Here is a 15593-nt window from a genome sequence, read left to right as displayed (position 1 = left end):
CCTTTCTGGTCCAGTTTTCTTTTAAAAGCCATGCCAGGTGAAAACCTGGTTAATACGGAAGTCAGAAGAAACTTTAGGTAGAAATCTAGGACGTGGTTGTAACGAAACTTTGCTCCTGAAGAACATGGTGAGTGGGGGGGTCTGCCTTTAGAACATCCATTTATCCAACCCCTCAGGCAGAAGTGATGGCTACCAGGAAGACTGACTTCATAGACAGGTGGAATAGTGCACAGGTAGCCAGAAGAAGTGCAAAAAGGGGGCTTCATTAGACAGTTAAGGACCAAATTCCCATTCCATACTGGGGTGGGTTCCTTAATCTGCATAAAAAAAAAATCATCAGTCCTTCGAGAAATGTAGTCATCGTGAAGTAAGCAAAAACTGAAAAACCTCCATGTACAAATGAAAGGCTGTCATAGCCACTAAGTGAACCGTGACGGACCCATGACAAGATCTGATTTATTTTATTCCAATAGATAGTCAAGGACAACAGAAAGGGAAGAGTAAACAGAAAAAGTCTGTCATCAGACACAGGAATGGTGAAATCTCTTCCACTTCTGAAGGTAGGCATTTTTCATAGATGTCTTTCTACTGTACTTCTGTAGAAGTCTCCATCCCCAAGAATCACTGAGGAGCTGGGCTGAAGAGAGCAGCCAGGGTCCTGGCACAGCACATAGGGAACAGGTGAACAAGAAGGGAGGCAAATCAGGTAAGGGTACCAGACCTGTCTGGGCCAAGTTGGTACAACTAAAATGACTCTGGCTTTTTCTTGCTCTGTGAGCACTCTCAGAAGCAATGATATTGAAGGATCTGTGTAGTCATTCACAGAATAAGGATGACATCATTTAAAAAAAGGGGACCCAGACTTCCTTTCAAACAAAAGTTCCTGCCCTTGTTGTTGAGAGTGGTAGAAAAGAGATCCACTTCTTGCACACTGCATGTTAGAAAGACACAATGGAGAGCTCTCGAGTCCAGTTCCATCTTATAATCTTAGGAGAAATGCCTGCTGAGATTGTCAGCTCCGGTGTTCTGTATGCCTAGTAGGTAAGATGTTGACATCAGAATGTGACTGCCTGTGTGCCAGTTCCATAGCTTTATGGCTTCAGCCCAAAGAAAAGGGGATCTCACTTCCCCACTGATGTAAAACAAGCAGGGCATATAGTTATGATTTTGATAGACTTGTGCCTGATTAAAGGAAGGAAGTAGATACAGGCATTCCTGACTACTCTCAGTTCCAGAATGTTAATGTATAGAAAAGATTCTTGGGCAGACCACTTGCTCTCACTTAGTAAGATCCCCTAGGTGCATTGCCCATCCCAGAAGGGATGCATCTGATGTTATACTGACAGTGGGAGGAAACGGGAAGAATGGGACTCCTGCACAGATTTTAGAGGGGTCTTTCCATCCACTGAGTCAGTCCAATTCATTGTGAGGGAATCATAGGAGCTTGTCTAGACTGTATGTTCGGAATATAGACTGTTTGAGCTATCCTTGAAAGGAGCGAAGGCATAATCTAGTGTAGTGTATTACAAAAATACATGCTGCCGTAAGAACTAACATAGGAAGACAATTTCTTGCTGAAGTCTGGGGACCTACTTGCAGCTTGGAAATTAGGTTTGTTAGAGTTATAAATCTGTCCCTCAGAAGATAAGATCTGGCTGTTATGTAATTCAAAGAAGCCCCTATGAAATCTATTTGCTAAACCAGAGTCAAAGTGGACTTGTCAATACTGAGTTGAAATCGTAATCTATGGAAGACAGACATTATCAGATGGATGGCAGAGACACTGAGTTTTGTTGTACGACTGTCCCTTCAGCAACCAAAGTAAACGAAGACTATTATTCCCAGATAACACAAACAAGCAGCTACCACTACTATGATGTTTGAGGACATTCTTGGAGCAGAGGAAAGATCAAAAGGGAATACTTCATACTGGAAGAGACTCGCTGACTAGAATGCAAAGAAGCCTCCTGTCAGAGGGGTGAATTGAAACATGGAAGTACACATCCTGAAGACTGAGGGCTAAGAATCAATTCCCAGAATCTAACAATGGAATTACAGCTGAGGGTATGCATTCTGAATTTTTGTGATTTCATGAAGGTGTTTAGGAGCCAGAAAGCTAATATTGGTCTCCATCCTCTGTTCTTTTATGGGACCAGAATAAAAACTTGGAATTCAAACCTTTCCCCCCTGTGTTTAGCTGAAACTGTTTCTATGGCCCCTATACGTAGGAGAGAGTTGACTTCCTGTCTCAGCAGGTGCTTGTGAGAAGGGTCCCTGAAAAGGGATGGGGAAGGTGAAGATGGAGGTGAACTGAATGAAATAACTCAGTGTTATGGCTTCCAAAACCCACTTGCTGGATATGATTTGGTTGGAAATGGGAGAATCAGTTTTCAAAGGGAGGGAGGCAGATCAGAATCTTCAGCTGCACCATTCTGTTGTGGGGGGGATGTTCTGCACCCTTAACCAAATCATCAACATTGATGTTTGGAGGACAAGGACTGCTAGGTAATGAAGGTTACAATAGTCACAGTGGATAGTCTTCTTTTGATAGCTAGGTTTCTTTTAGGTGGTTCGGTGGATCTATGGGAGAAAGAGTATTGAACCAGATAAGCTCTCTATGCCAAGTACAACTTACTAAATGTCTCTTACTTACTGAGCATGGCCCTGGAATCTTTTCAAGTGAGAAGAGGTTCATTTGAGAAAAGAGCTTATGCTCACAGAAAGGAAGATCCAATACAGTATTTTGGACCTCCCTAGAAAAGCTAAACAGTGGTAGCCCAGACTTCTATGCATAACAACTGCAGTAGAGTTGGAGTGAGTGTGTTCTACTGGGATGTGATCAATACAATTGTTGAATTTATCATAATTGATGTAGTCGTATTTTGCCATCAGGGCTTGGTAATTGTAGAGTCACTGACAAGTAGCTCAAGTCCAAATAGGTCAAGATGCTTTTGTTCCTTGACACAGTGTCTTGACTTCATCTGATGTTGTGTGTTATGCTCACTGACTGGGTGAATGAATACGAATTCTGAATTTTTCACCAGTATGCAATATTTTTTGCCCTCCCATTTGCAAGCAGGTATGCAGTGGCCGGAATTTGCCAGATGGTTTTGTTAGGGTCCAGTTTTGTTTCTTTCACTGGTAGAGCCTCTCTGCCAGAAGTTGATGTACATAAAAAAAGTCAAAAAAATTATGTTGGGACTCCTGGACCTCTTCTGGCAGAATCTATAATGATTCAGAAATACATTTAATCAATTCCTAAAACTGCTTAAAGTATTCAGCAAGAGATGGTGGAAGTGGCACTATGGCCTTGTTTGAGGAGGTTGATGAAATATTAGTTTGTGATGTCACCTCCTTGTCTGTTTTAGCTTCATGGTCTTCAAAAGACTTCTCTTGAGGCTTTTAAGGAGGGAGTGAGGAGAGGGCAGAGTGTCCCTAAACCATCTCCATGGGAGAAGCTGGGAGGCTTCAAGAACTGGTGATAGCAGATAGCCTGGAGGTTCCAGTATGGCCACTGAGGTTGACCATAAGACAAAGAAGGCAGGATGCAATGTTGGTCATGCAGGTAAAGAGGGGCATAAGATTATCTGTCCTCTGAGATTTCCCTGCAGGATAGAAAGATGGAGGAATGTCTCTTGTAGAACAGTCAGGGGATCCCTATCCAGAGACTGGGGAGTCTGAGGAATCATCCTTGATTTAGTCCAAAGGTGGAGAGACACCTGAAGCAAATGCAACTGCCTGTCTGTTGCAATCAGTACTGGAGATCTATGAGATACCGGTGAAAGACATTGTCTTGGAGACCAAGTGGATCTTGGTGCAGACAAACACTTGGAACCCATTAACAAGAGGGATTATGGCTTGTCTTATATGACCAAGGCTCTAGAATATCTAAATTCTTGCAGTACCAAGTGTAAATGAGCCAAAAATAGATAAACGCTCTGCAGAAACTGGTGTTGGTACCAAGAGAATTACCTGCTTCTGTGATCCCAGCTTGGAAGATGGGGCAGATACTGATGGCACTGACATTTGAGACACACTCCTGTTAGATGAGACTGGTACCAAGGATGAAGATAGCCTCTCTTCTATGGGTATCAACATCTGAGATACTCAGATACCAGCACTGAAGAGTGTGAAGATGGCACAGGCTTCTGTGAAGTAGAGTGCTTGGAGCCTCTGCTAGATCTATCATGCTTTAATAGTACCTGAGTTGGTTTCAGTACCAAGGTATGACTGGTACCATGGTGTTTTGAAGAACTGGAAGTCTTCAAAGAATTTCCAGTACCAGAGTAGTTTGGAGCCTTCATGGAACACCTTTTGGGACCAGAGGTCTCTGAGGCAAACAGTCTCTGAGATGACCGGACTCCTTTCGATGAAGGCTCTCTACTAGGAGAACTAGAACTTCTTTTCTTAGGAGCCCGGGGGGTATCTTCTGGAGTTTTTTCTGTCAAAGATTGACCAAGAAATGGAGGTCAACAGGCCAGTAAAGAGTACTCAGATGCCAATGTACAGAGAGATGCCCTGGGCCTGAGGGTGGTCACAAAGCCTATTTCCATCATTAGGAGCTGAAACTTGATTTAATCTATTGTTAAAAGAGGTGCAGATCTTGCACTCAGCCGACTATGTGAGTATCTCCAAAAGAGTGGATTCACCAACAGTGTCTGTCAGTAACCAGGATGGATTTCCACAGAAGAGCCAACATTTTAATCATGAGGATCCCAGAACACCCCAGCAAAAACACAAAACAGCAACCAAAAAAAACCAAAAAACCTCACCCCGTCACCGAAGCTCCCCTGGTGAGGGAGGAAATATTTTACAGAGGGGTTCTGTGTAATAAGTACCATACCAAAAAACTGAAATATACTAAAACTAACGGGTTAAAACAAAAACAGTAATGCTAAACTAGAGACTAAGCAAGATGCAGGCACATTAGATGCTCCATCTCAGGTCAAGGGGAATTGAGAAGGAACAGAGGGCAGCTTGCCCAGGTAACTCTCTCTCTATCTTTGGACCACAGCACAAGGAGGACTAGAGTGCAAGTGCAGGCCAAACAAGCACTCCAAACAAAAATTTCCAATCAAAGGCACATGGGTGCATGCGCATGTGAAGGGAATGCCCATAGGGACTCTACGTGAAGGAGGAGACACTTCCAATTTTGATCCTATCTTCATCCCTTCAAACAGGTCTCTTTCCGTCCTGGCTGAAGTTCCCATTGTAAGCCATCTTTGGTTTTGTTTTTTGGGGGGAGGGTTGGGCTGCAAACTTTAAGACTTGGCTCAAAAGAAAACACATCCTCCATGGAATGGGAAAGCCCACTTTTGGGAGATAAGTTTACAGACTGAATTAGGAGTGTCTTGAGCATCTGAATTCCATACCCCTATTCCACTAATTATGAGTGCCTAGAGCTGGCCCATCCTGGACACTGAATGAGGCTGGGGTCCTGTGGAAAATAATAATAGTGATCATGTAATTAAAGTCGGCAAATTAATGTTGGATTGAAACCTTAATTCTGGCATTTCCAAACTTCCGAGTACTTAACATTGCATTTTTTTTAGTGTTCTTTTAACTTTTTTTTGTGTGTGTAATTGCCTAGGTTTCCAAAAAAGCAAACTGAAAAACAGGAATTCCATCATGTGGCATCATAATGATATCCATATGGTCGTCAGCAGGCTTGGAACCTTTAGATCTACCATATAGACCTCTGCCAGCCCTGCCTATAATTAGCTACTCAATATACAAGCAGACCTTTTGAAACCAAACAGAAAAGCTTGACTTGATGGACCTTGCAAAGGAAATTAAAACCAACAGCAAAAAGTTGTTTAGACATACAGATAAAAAGAAAACAAGGAAAAAAAATGAAACTGCTAAGCACTGAGGATGGGGTGGAGATTAAAGATAATCTAGGCATGAACCAACACCTAAACAAATACTTTGCCTCAGTTTTTAATAATGGCAATGAAGAGTTTAAGGGTAGTGACAGGGTGGATAATGGAAACGAAGATATGGAAGCAGAAATGATCGCATCCAAGGTGAAAGTCAAATTCAAAAAGCTTAATGGGACCAAATTGGGGGACCTGAATAATCTCCATCCAAGAATATTAAAGGAACTGGCACATGAAATTGTAAATTTGTAAACAGCAAGGATTTTTCATGAATCTATAAACTGGACTGTCATACCCCATAAGAATTGCTAATATACTACACCTATTTTTAAGAAAAGGGGAGAGGGGTAGGAAAGGATCCAGAAAACTACAGGCCCGTTAGTTTGACCTCAATGGTATGTAAAGTCTTGCAACAAATTCTGAAAGAGAGTAATTAAAGACAGAGGTAAATGATAATTGGGATAAAATACATCATGGTTTTATAAAAGGTAGATCACGCCAGGCCAACCTGATCTCTTTCTCTGAGATAAGATTTTCTAGACAAAGGAAATGCAGTAAATCTAATCTACCTGAATTTCAGTAAAGCACCTGATGCAGTTCCAAATGGGAAATTATTAGTTAAATTGGAAAAGATGGAGATTAATATAACAACTGAAAGGTGGGTAAGGAACTAGTTAAAGAGGAGACTATAACAGGTCTGAAAGATGAACTGTCAAGCTGGAGAACAGTTGTTAGTGGAGTACAAAGATCAATTTTGGGACCAGTCTTATTTAACATTTTCATTAATGACCGTGGTACAAAATGTGGAAATGTGCTAATAAAATTTGTGGACGACACAAAGTTGGAAGGTAATGCCGATATGGAGGAGGACCAGACTATAATACAAGTAGATTTGGAGAACCTTAAAAACTGGAACAACAGAAATGGAATGATATTTAATAGTCATGATCTTGTACTTGGGGACTAACAACAAGAATTTCTGCTGTAAGCTGGGGATGTATCAGTTAGAAGTGACAGAGGAAGAGAAGGACATGGGTGTATTGTCCACAGGGCGACTATGAGCAGTCAATGTGATGCAGCTGTGATAAAAGTCAATGTAACCATAGGATGCATCAGGTGAGATATTTTCAGTAGACACTGGGAAGTGTTATTACCATTATACCAAGCACTGATGAGACCTCATCTGGAATACTGAGTGCAGTTCTGATCTCCCATGTTTACGAAAGGTGAATTCAAACTAGAACAGATGCAGAGAAGGACTACTAGGATGATCAGGGCAACGGAGAACCTACCCTATGACAGGAGACTCAAGGAGCTTGGCTTGTTTAGCCTAATCAAGCGAAGGCTGAGGACAGATAGGATTGCTCTCTATAAATACATCACAGGGACAAATACCAAGGAAGTAGAGGAGTTATTTAAATTAAGGGCCAATGTTAGCACAAGAACAAGCAGATATAAACTGGTCACCAACAAGTTTAGGCTTGAAATTAGATGACTGTTTCTAACTGTCAGAGGAATAAGGTTCTGGAACAGTGTTCCAAGTGGAGCAGTGGGGGCAAAAAAATCTAACTGGTTTCAAGATTGACCTTGATAAATTTATGGAGGGGATGGTATGATGAGACTGCCTACAATGACATGTTATAGACTAACAGACATATTGGAGCATGAACTTTCTTGGGTGACTCTTTGCTGCTTTTACAGATCCAGACTAACACAACTACCCCTCTGATACTTGATACAATGGCATGGTGACCCATCTGCGACTGCTAGTAGCAAATATTTCCAATGGCCAGAGACTGGACACTAGATGGGACGGGCTCTAAGTTACTACAGAGAATTCTTTTCCAGCTGTCAAGCTGGTGGCTCTCACCAAGATGCTTAGTATCTAACTGATTGACCTGAGGGGAAATTCCTTCTCAACCCTAAACATGGCAGATTGACAGAGATGCTGGGGGGGGGGGGGTGGTTGTGGCCCTCTGCAGCATAGGGCACAGGTCACTTAATGGTTTGAACTCAGTAACTCATCCAGAGGTTAAGCAGGTGGGTGAGGTTCTGTAATGTGCAGGTGGTCAGACTACATGATCATGATGGTTCTTTCTGGCCTTAAAGTCTACGAGACAAAGTGAATGATGTAGTATCTTTTATTGGATCAACTTTTCTTGGTTGAAATAAGCTTTTGAGCTCACATAGCGCTCTTCTTCAGGTCTGAGTATCACAGTTGAAATAAGGCAGCTCACCCACATTGTGTTTCTAATATCCTGGGACCAACATGACTACAACAATGCACGTGCCTATGAATCTATCACAAAACAGGGTGAAATCCATTCACGGGGCCTAGTCCTGCAAACATTTACGCATCAGTAACTTCAATCATGCAAGTGGCCCAACTAAACTCAGTGTAACTATGCATGTGTGTGAAGTTACTCATATGCATGTACATTTGCATAATCAGATCCATAAACTTGTAATTTGGATCACATTCTGAATTTCAGTTTGATATATTTTGACATAGTGTTCTCTCTGAGCTTAGATTCCTTTCCACTCTATCCTAGATGTAATACTGCAATAAAAGTGTACTATTTCACCTACTAGGTTTACTCTCACCAACACCCAAAGGAGACTCCATAAAACTTAAGCACAGGGTTTTGGGCTCATATACAAGAAAATATGCTATTTTATAGCATTACCCAGATGCCAATTTCAAGCATGCACTCTTTAAATTTTTAACTGGTCTTGTTTGTATGCTAGGACTCAATCATAAAAAAAAGTAATTGTTTTTAAATAGGAAAGATAAATGCTTTTAATAAGTGCATGTTGTAACTGAAGGAAGACTCTCCAGATGGTGCAGTAATGTTAGTGACACTTCTTGGGTACACAGGAAGAATTCTACTTCACCTCATACTGCACTGCATGCCCAAGAGGGTTAATTAATCAGTGTCCCTATAGACTGCAGTGGCTTATAGCTTAACAAATGTTGTTAAACATACTTCTCCTTATTTAAAAAGAGGGAAAGTTTAGCAGCATAAAAAAAATCATGAAAAATTTCTTCTGAATCTTGAAACCCCTCAAAGACTTGCTCAATAGACTTGAGAATATTTTTTCAAACTGAATTTGCTCAAGTTAAATTTCAATAAGTTATACCTCAGACAGCAATGGCATTTACCTCCTTGCAGAGTAAGGTCAGAACTCCTACAAAACAGCTGCTAATTAAAAGTGCTGTGTTTAGTTAGCATCATCTTCTCTGTCAAATTAATGCACAATGTTAAAAAAAATGCAACAAAGGCACATGAATTAACTGCCTTTGTGGTGAGCTTTATTTTAAAAGAAAAAAAAATGTAGAGAACTTCCTGCACCTTTAAGCGCTAACTGTAAGTACTTCTCTCAGCCAAAGTATGAAGTATGATGCACAAACTCCAGAGGAATGAGAAAAACAATTCAGCCTTCTCTTCACTACAAATACTGTGGCATGAAAAGCAAGATAGACTTGGAACTGCTTAACATTATTCATGCAAAAGTTAAAAAACAAAACAAAAAACCCAAAAAACTGGAGCATATCTTTAAAACAAATATCACAAAATATGCTGCACCATAATTTTCTTCTTCTGTTTTGTTAGCATCAAGCATATATATAATCTGAATTCTTGAGTAAAAGGCAAAGATCTCCAAAAGTCCCTGGTAGATTTAACTCACCTAACTCTCATCCTATAGTCCCCAGCTATCTTTCTAGTGAGAGCTAGAAAGGGGGTCAGGGGGACAAAAAAACCCCAAAACTAGCCTGCAAAGCATTCCATGTTTTAAGCTGCTTGGACAAAAACTGCACCTAGAACAAAACCCTGCTAACAGTAAAAAGCTCAGAGGAATGCCTTTCCACGGAGCCCTCTAAGCTAGGCTTAGAGAAGAGATGGCTAATGGTGATGGAAGGATGGACACGGGACAGATAGATATGATAAAGGTGTATAAAATCATGAATGGACTGGAGAAAGTGAATAAGGAAATGTTATTTTATTCCTTCACATAACACAAGAACTAGGGGTCACTCAATGAAATAAATACACAATTAATAGACAAACATAAGGAAGTACTTCTTCACAAAAACACTGTCAACCTGTGGAACTCATTGCCAGGTGATGTTGTGAAGGCCAAAAGCATAACTGTGTTCAAAAAAGAATTAGATAAGTTAATGGAGGATAAATTCATCAATGTCTATTTGCCAAGATGGTCAGGGACTCAACTCCATGCTCTGGGTGTCCCTAAATTGCTCACTGCCAGAAGCTGGGACTGGACAACAGGGATTGGACCATTTGATAATTGCCCTGTTCTGTTCGTTTCTTCCAAAGCATCTGGCACAAGCCACTGTTGGAAAACAGGATACTGGGCTAGATGAACCATCAGTCTAATCCAGTATGGCCATTATGTTTTTATAATTTCATGCAGAACCAAAACAGTCTACAGGTAATCTAAATCTTTTATATCACTCTACCACAATTAAATTCAACAAGATTAATTATATAAAATGGACTGTGACGGGTTACTATTATGGTCACCACTTTCACAAGACTAATGATAAATTTTGCACAAAGTATGCCTTGTGATGTATCATTTGAAAAGTCAAAATCTGCTGAATATCATTATCCTGCTAAAATATGTGTAGCGACACTAAATGCAAACTTATAAGATTCTACTGTATGATTGTTACTGAAATATGTTGTAATTTGGGGTAACACTACAAATCAGTTTTTCAGAGACAAAAAGACACACTATCACCCCGGACAGGTGTTAAAGAGCCATCACCTACTTTAGTAGCCATCCTCCAGCAGGGGGGGGAAAGTGTAAATAAAAAGTTTACATTTCACCCCAGGGATGATTTCAACCTCACATTCACAGAGAACTGCATGTCAGCATGACTCAGCAAGGAGGTTTCTAGCTGAAGAAACTGAATTCTGAAGAGGAAGGAAAACACTTGATTGCACCTCTTCTCCTCCCAGCTCTGTCTTGACATCAACAACTCTCAAAGAGCTCAGCTAAGGGGGAGTGGTCTCAGGCTGAAAGGAGACCCAGGCGGTGAAATTTATAGAAGCATATAGTGGGACAAAAAAAATCTTTGATCTTAAGTTCACTTAACAAGCTAAGTTAGGTATTAGCTTGTGTATTACTTTTTTATTTTGTAATCACTCCAGACTTTCATGCATCATCACCTGCAATCACTTAAAATCTTGTAGTTAATAAACTTATATTATTGTTTTATCTTAACCAGTGTGTTTGGATTAAAGTTTGTGGGAAACTCCATTTGGGATAAAACTAGTACATATAGCATTTTCCTTTGATGAAATGATGGGGACTTTTTATGAGCTTGCGTTGTTCAGTAGTGTCCTGGACAATACAAGACGCACATTTCTGGGGTGACAAAGCTAGAAATAAGAATTTGTGGGTGTTGCACTGTATGTAATTCATGAGTGACTGGTCAGAGTGCTCATGTATTTTAGCTGGGAGTGAATTTGCATGCTAAAAGCTGTGAGAACAGGGAAGGAGTGGATGTTCTGACAGCAAAGCAGTGTAAAAGGCAGCCCTGGCTAGGGAATTAAGGAGACACAGCTGCTCAACTGTCCAGACTGTATCTTGGGTAATGTCACATGGATCCAGTGACTTTCTCAGTTCCTTCAGCTCATACATAGCTATTCTATCATAAGCACATGCAGTTTTAGGGTGCAAGGTTGACACAATGGTGATTAAATTGTGGCTGCTCCCAATTTTACGGAAAAAACAAATAGCGCCATAACTACTACACTGCAGGTTTATCTAGATAGCTGTTAGTGCTAATTGTCCACAGGGACCCTGCTACTGTACACTAAAAATTCCCTAGCTTGCTTCGATCTATTCTCATTTCAAGGAGATGTACATCAAAGCGCACAAGGGAACTTTTAGTGAGCAGAAGCAGGGTCTACATAGAAGTGAAAGGTAGATTTACAACCCAGCTTGCCATGGACTAACTGTTAGTCTAGACAAGCCCTAAGTAGGCTCGAAACTTTTACATTCTTTTGTTTTGAGGTTTGACACTCCCTGTATCACTAACAATGTAAATGAGCAAAACAGCCACTTCCTGTACTAAGCTAAATATTACAATAAAAAAAACCCTACATTAAAAAGAAAATTAAGGTTGTGAAGTCAAAAACTTACAAAATGTTAGAATTAATGTTGCCTGTGGCCTTAATTCGGCTCCCTTGTGTGTATGCAATAGGATACAGCCTTTAATTACATGATCTCATACTGGTTTTTTTCCCCACAGGATACCTGCCTCATTCAGTGCACAGGACGGACCCAGTCTGGGATTGAATTAAGGTTATCTAGCAATGGGGCTGTTGTTGGTCAATACCATCCTGATTTGTTGCAGCAGTTTGAAGGCCTGTAGTGAATGAGGTAGGGAACTGTGGGAAGAGAAAGGATAGTCTCATGGTTAAGGCAGTTGAATCCAATTATATACACAAACAATATTTCACGGTGACATGATATTCTGCAAGGCTGGTCAAAGCATGTGAAGTATAGCTCCCAGATCTTTTTTCACAAATTCAGATAATTTCCTATCCTAAAAACCAGATTCCTTACCTGTTTTGTCCTGAACAACATCTGCTCCTTTACTCTCAATTGTTGAGATGGGCTGAGGTGAAACTGTAATTGGTGTGTTAGAGGTAAGATTTTTGATTATGCCAGTATTCTGAATTCCTCCAACATTACTACTCGCTTTAACATCCGTTCTTTTGGATGCTGGTTTACTTGAAGAACATTTATTAAAGCTGGACTGAAGAGAAATAGTAAATTTAAGAAGTTATTAGTGCTTCAACTGAAAGGAAAAAAAATACACAAATTATTTTTTCCTGTTCAAAACATGGACAAGTTTCACAAAATGTTTAAATTGCAAGAAATTGGTCTAAACAAATACAACCTCTCAGTTTCTGATTACAAGTAGGGAGTCAGATGTTTTCAAGCAAATGTGGGAGATTTTGTACTATTTCTATTAATATCGTGTGTGCCTTATTTTACCTGCTTGCTATTACTCTGCTTGACTGCATGGAGTTAAATCAAAGGAGGCTGTTTGTTTGTTTCCCACTAACAGGAAATAGAACAATAGCAGAGATAAAATACTTCCAGAGAGAATACTGAGGGTCCTTAAGAGAAGGGAGAAGCCATTTAAATAGGGAAATGCCACAGCCTAGCTCCAGTCAGAGTAGTGGGTTTATTTTTCCAAGGCCTAAGACTCGGTTCAAAAGAACACAAAACCATTAAAGACCTCAGCAGGGAGAGTGGGCTGGGGTAAGTGGGCAGGAGCAGCTGGAAATAAGTCTCAGACTGAGGTACAAAGAGAAAAATGTTGCAGGGGCTGACTGTCTCTGCCAGGCCAGGAACAGAGAGATCTGGCCTGTGTGGAACTTATCCAAAACTTGCAAGGAGAGAATAAGGTTTAGGTTAGATTCATGAGACTAGGCTTTCTCTGTTAATTTACCTTATTTCCCCAATACACTGTTCCCGTTGACTAATAAACACCACTTTGTTTGGTAAAGGTTGACTTGTGTTGCTGCAAACATTTTCTGATTATAAAGCTCCCTGGAGAGAAGACTTCTGCAGGGAGCAAACTGAACAGGCCCTACTAGAAGAGTCACAGTGAGAAACTGGGATGCTGAAGCCTGGAGACTCAGTCTAAGGGTATGTTTACACTAGGAGCTGGGGGAGTTATTCCCATGCCACATAGACATACTTGCACTAGCTCTCATCATGCTAGAGCACTAAAAGTAATCGTGTAGCCATAGTAACATGGGCAGCAGTGATTGGTGGCATGGGCTAGGCATGCCATGTATGTACCCATGGGATTCAGTGGGGTTTGAACTCAAGATGGCTAGCCCGTGCAACCACTCACCATGCTATCACAACTAAACTTTTATTTTCAGTATGCTAGCTCAGTGAGAGCTAACATGACTATGTCTATGCAAGATGGAAATCACACATAACACTCCAAGTGTAGACGTACCCTAAGAGAAACATTGATGTGTCACAAGACTCCCCCTTGGGTGAAGTGGAAGCCCAGAACAGCACTATAGCCACACACAAAAAGAGTTTAAGACTAAATTTCGCTCATGAGAAGAAAATTAAATGGATGATGTCTACAATTAATGTTTGTTTTCTATATAGTTTCTTTTGGTGTGTTGAAAAATCTGACGGATTCTCCTTTATGTTGACACCTGTAATACATTGACAGTTCAGCATACACATTTCTTTAGAAGACTTAAAGTTAATGTTTTCCTTCTGTTAACTTAAGAGAGTAATAAAGAAGGAAATGTTTTACCTTTGAACAAGTGCTACTGTACTGAAGGCGTATACACTTCACAGAGGTTTTGTGAGCACTGACTGTTTTTACTGGTGATGTCAGCTTTCTTAGATCATAATGGTAAATTTTTCCACGGGAAGAGCCAATAGCCAGGGTAGTGCCATCGGGCATAAAATCTACTGCTGTCAGAGGAGATTCAGCTACCAGAGTTCTCAGTAGTCTTCAGACAGGAGAAATATAGGAAGGTTTTATAATTAAAAATAAAAACAAAGTATTTTTAATTAGACTTTCCCAACAGCACTGAAGAATTACAGCAAACTATATAATACAGATTTTTGTAATTCAGCTACAGATTTGCAATATATTTATTCTTCTAAGGACTGATAAATACCTACTTAAGTCAGTGGAAAGGCTCCCATTGACTTCAGTGGGCACTGGATCAAGCCTTTAGTGAAGCTTGTACACTTACACATTAACAAAATATTATATATACACCCTAAAAAGGGATTTAACTGGAGCACAACCGCTATTTTCTAGAGAATTCAATCTAGAAGTTATAATTCTTAATGTGGTCTGACTTTAAAACAAACACTAAACCTCTAATCACAGACAAATGTACTTCTTGGAGTTACAAGAATTGAGTCAAATTCCCATACAATCCACTGATAGATAATGCTTACCAAAAGTTACATAATCCTTACTTTTTACTTGACGTGTCATAGAGAATGATTCTTTTATCCAAACCTATGGTGACAAGTAGCAACTCATTGACAGGAGAAAAGCAGATTTCTGAAGCTGGAGCTTTGTGAGCATTTTCAAAATTATGGTATGGATTTTGACTATTTACATCCCACAGCGTTACAGTTCCACTGTCAGACACACTGCCCAATAGAGACTTCTTAAAGGAAGAATATTTCAAGTGTCGAATAGGCTGTAAAATAAACCAAACATGCATAATGCACTATTAACTTAAAAATTATTACAAAATTAAATGCATGCAATATATCTGTATATAAAGTTAAGGTTAAACAAGTCTAAATCATTCAGACCAAAAAAAGTAATCTGAATTAGAATCGCAAAAGCTGACATAATTCAACAGGCCATAAGTCAACAGACTGACATCATGTTTCTCAGACATGATGCTTCAGAGGAAGGTGGCTTAAAAAAAACAAAAACAAACAAACAAAAAAACCACTCATAATGCATTTGGCCGGTATCGTAATGCAGTATGTGTGAAGTGAAAATTCCTTCCTGACCACTATGCTGCTCAGCTTACACCACAGGCAAAAAGCGAGAGTTAAGGAAGCAACAACAGAAACTCCTGAGAAAAATTTCCTGATTTTATGCCAATATCTCTTATAATTAAAGGAAACTTTAAAAAATGCCTGTATCATAAAATT

General features: G+C 40.0%; 1 protein-coding gene across 3 annotated transcripts in view; it reads right to left on the bottom strand.

Annotated features, from left to right (window-relative positions):
* NEDD1 (NEDD1 gamma-tubulin ring complex targeting factor) overlaps nt 1–15593 on the bottom strand; it is a 62674-nt gene that overhangs the window by 23311 nt on the left and 23770 nt on the right. For all 3 annotated transcript variants that reach the window (XM_050935285.1, XM_050935294.1, XM_050935302.1), the window contains 3 exons: nt 14895–15124; nt 14212–14413; nt 12480–12672 (listed from right to left, as the gene is read on the bottom strand). In XM_050935285.1, the coding sequence (XP_050791242.1) occupies nt 12480–12672; nt 14212–14413; nt 14895–15124 (625 nt within the window). The remainder of the gene's footprint in view (nt 1–12479; nt 12673–14211; nt 14414–14894; nt 15125–15593) is intronic.

Source organism: Gopherus flavomarginatus, chromosome 1 (genome assembly GCF_025201925.1).
Source record: "Gopherus flavomarginatus isolate rGopFla2 chromosome 1, rGopFla2.mat.asm, whole genome shotgun sequence".
NCBI classification, from domain to species: Eukaryota; Metazoa; Chordata; order Testudines; family Testudinidae; genus Gopherus; species Gopherus flavomarginatus.
This window is presented reverse-complemented; position numbering and strand designations above follow the sequence as displayed.